We start from the raw sequence: 2,929 nt of genomic DNA, 5'->3' as shown, positions 1-2,929 counted from the left end.
GGCGCCGGGCCCGCCGTGCCGGCCTCGCCGCGCGTCGACCGGGGTCGGGGCCCGGCGGGGCGGGGGGCCTCCCTGGTCCGCACCCCGGAGCAGGCTGCGGGGGTGGTCGCGCTGATCGAGGCGGTGTTGCCTGCAGGGGAGGACGGCGACGGGACGACGACGGATGGGCAGCCCCCCCGGAGACTACCGCACGACCTCACCCTCTCCCTGCTCCCCGTGCTCCTGCGCGTGAGCGAGGCCGGCACCGGCGCGGGCCTGCGCCTGGCCGGCCTGCGCGCCCTTGCCACCGCGGCCGCCGCCTCGGAGCGCAGCGCGCTGCGCGCCGCGCTGCTCCCGCTCCCGGTCTCCTCCTCGCTGGCGCGCGCGCTGCGCTCCGGGGACGAGGGGGTCGTGGCCCAGGCCCTGCGCGCTGCCGAGCTGCTGCTGGACGCGATGCCGGACGCCTGCCCCGCCGCCTTTGCGCGCGAGGGCGTGCTGCACGAGCTGGAGCGCCTGGAGGCAGAGGCCGACGGCCGGGCTGGGAACTGCGGCGCCGCGGTGGAGGCGCGAGGCGGGCGCGGCGGAGGTGCCGCGGCCTCGCAGGGCGCGCGCAACGCGGCCGCCGCCGCGCGCCTGCGCCGCGAGCGCTTTGCCGGCGAGCCGCGCGGCGCGGAGACCGAGGCCGTGCGCTGCCTGCGTGACTGCGCGGCCGCACTGCCCGATGCGAGCGCAGTGGAGGGCCTGCTGGCGCGCCTGGCCTCGGGCGAGGACCAGGCGGTGTCGACCTACGAGCTTGGGAGCAGCGGGGCGCTGGACGCGCTGTGGCGCCACCTGCAAGGTTGGACGGGAATGGGTGGCGGCTTGCGGGGGGTGGATGGACGGGCGGGTGCGGCCTGGAGAGGCGGGTGCAAGGTTCTTTGTGGGCCCGAACATCCCGCCACCTCTTCCCTCCGCACCACCGCAATCAGGCAAGGACCTGGGGCAGGACGTGGGCGCCAGGCTGGCGCGCTGGTCCCAGTTCCTGATCGCGGGGCAGCGCGCCTGCGCGGCCGCCGTTCCTGCCGCCGATCCCTCCGGCGGCACGCACCTGGGGTCGCTGGTGCACCACGCGCTGGCGGCCCTGGAGGCCAGCGAGAAGCTGGCGGTGGGCCCCTCGGCCCCCGCCCCGCCGCCGGCCTCTTCCTCCTGGGCGCGGCTGGCGCGGTCGGCGCTGGGCCGCGGCGGCGGCGGCTCGACGGCCGACCAGGGGGCGCTGGCGGCCGGGCTGGAGACGCTGAGCACGCCGCTGAACCTCCGGCTGTGCCGTGCGCCGGGCGCGGAGGGCGCGGGGGTGCGCGACCACGGCGCCAGCGTCGTGTCCGTGGTGCCCATGGTCACCCTGGACCAGGTGGAGGACTTTCTCTGGCTGCGGGTCAGGGACGAGCGCTCCGCACCGGCCTCGAGGGAGGTCGGGGCGAGGAGCCCCCCAGGGGCCGGAACCAGGTCTGGGGGCGCAGGGGCTGGCGCGCCGGGCGGGCGCCTGACGCGGGCGCAGGCCCGGGCCGCCGCTGAGGCGGCACTCGCGGCGCCGGGCGCGGGGGCGCGTGGCGAGGGGGAGGAGGGCGGCGACCTGGACTGGCTGACCGCGGGCATGGAGGCCGCGGCGGGCGAGGGAAGCGGTGAGTGGTGGGGGAGATGGTCGTCAGGGGCTGGATCGTTGTGTTGGGCGTGTGTGTGCACGCAGTGTGCCGACCACTCCCTGCTGGGTCTTGAGCTCGTCATGGAGGGGGGTTCTGGATGGAAACCGAGGGAGAGGGGCCGGCGCTCATCCCACGGCGGCCTTCCAGACCCCGCTGTGAGGACCCCCTCTCACCCCCATCCCATTGGCGCCCTGACTGCGCAGGGGAGGAGGGGTCGGGCCTGGAGGATGACGTGATGGAGGAGGAGGACGAGGACGAGGAGGACGATGGTGCGCGTGGGAGTGCCAGCCGGCGTGCAGTGTGGCGGCGGGGGAGGGGGGGGTGGGAAAGACCCTCACCGCGTGGAACCTCACAGAGGTCCCGACCCCAGACGGGCGCGGGCTTGCACCCAGCGCCTGCCGTGCACATCCCCAACCTCGCCCCCAACCCCCCATGCAATCGCCAGATGAGGAGGGCGAGGGCCTGCTGAGCGGCGACGTGCTGGCCGCCGCGGTGCACAGCGTGGACCTGGACAGCGACGGCTTCCCCGGGCTGGAAAGCGTGGCGCCGCAGCTGTCGCCGCCCCAGCAGCAGCCTGCCGCGGAGCGGCCGCGCCGCAGCGCCGCCGCCGCTCACAGCAGCAGGGGCGAGCGCGCCTCCTACGCCCGCGCTGCGGCGGGGGCGGGCGAGGCGGCGCCCGGCGCGCCGCACCTCGCTTTCTTTCTGGGCGCCACGCGCCTGCCGCGCCGGGGCACGCTGCTGCAGAGCCTCGGCGCGGCACTGGCGGAGGGGCCGCCCGATCGCGGCGACTGGGCCTCCCGGCTCTGGAACGAGGTCCACCGCGTCACCTACCGCCTCTGGCGCGCCGGCGACGAGGACACGGGCGTCGCGCTCGAGGCGGGGTCTGGGCGTCCCGCCCGGCGCACGGCCTCACGCCGCCGCTCTGGCGCCGCTGACGACGCAGCGGTCACCGCTGCGCTGGCCTCCTCAGACGCCCCCCCGCGCGCGCTGGCGCACCTCTTTGCCGACGGCTTCGGCGAGGTGGGCCCCGCGCTGGCCTCGGCGCTGTGCCCGCGCGCCGCGCCGGGCGGCGAGCCCGGCACCGCGGCCACCGCGCTGGGCCTGCTCAGCGTGCTGGCCGAGCTGGACCGCCAGGGGCGGCAGGTGCTGCGCTGCCACGCGCGCCGCGGCGCGGCGGGCGCGGTCCGCGCCCCGGCCTACGCGCCCATGGCCGAAACCCCCTTCTCGGCGCGCCTGGCGGCCAAGGCGGCGGCGGCGCTGGGCGACGTGGT

General features: G+C 77.8%; 1 protein-coding gene across 1 annotated transcript in view; it reads left to right on the top strand.

Moving 5' to 3' along the window:
* F751_0764 (E3 ubiquitin-protein ligase UPL3) overlaps positions 1-2,929 on the top strand; it is a gene marked incomplete at both ends in the record, with an annotated part of 8,203 nt that overhangs the window by 2,297 nt on the left and 2,977 nt on the right. The window contains 4 exons of the mRNA XM_011401478.1: positions 94-471; positions 661-817; positions 948-1,426; positions 2,403-2,678. Of these exons, the coding sequence (XP_011399780.1) occupies positions 94-471; positions 661-817; positions 948-1,426; positions 2,403-2,678 (1,290 nt within the window). The remainder of the gene's footprint in view (positions 1-93; positions 472-660; positions 818-947; positions 1,427-2,402; positions 2,679-2,929) is intronic.

The sequence above is a fragment of the Auxenochlorella protothecoides genome, assembly GCF_000733215.1.
Source record: "Auxenochlorella protothecoides strain 0710 unplaced genomic scaffold scaffold111, whole genome shotgun sequence".
Classification (NCBI taxonomy): domain Eukaryota; kingdom Viridiplantae; phylum Chlorophyta; class Trebouxiophyceae; order Chlorellales; family Chlorellaceae; genus Auxenochlorella; species Auxenochlorella protothecoides.
Note: the sequence above shows the minus strand (reverse complement) of the source record. Positions and strands in the feature narration are given on the sequence as shown.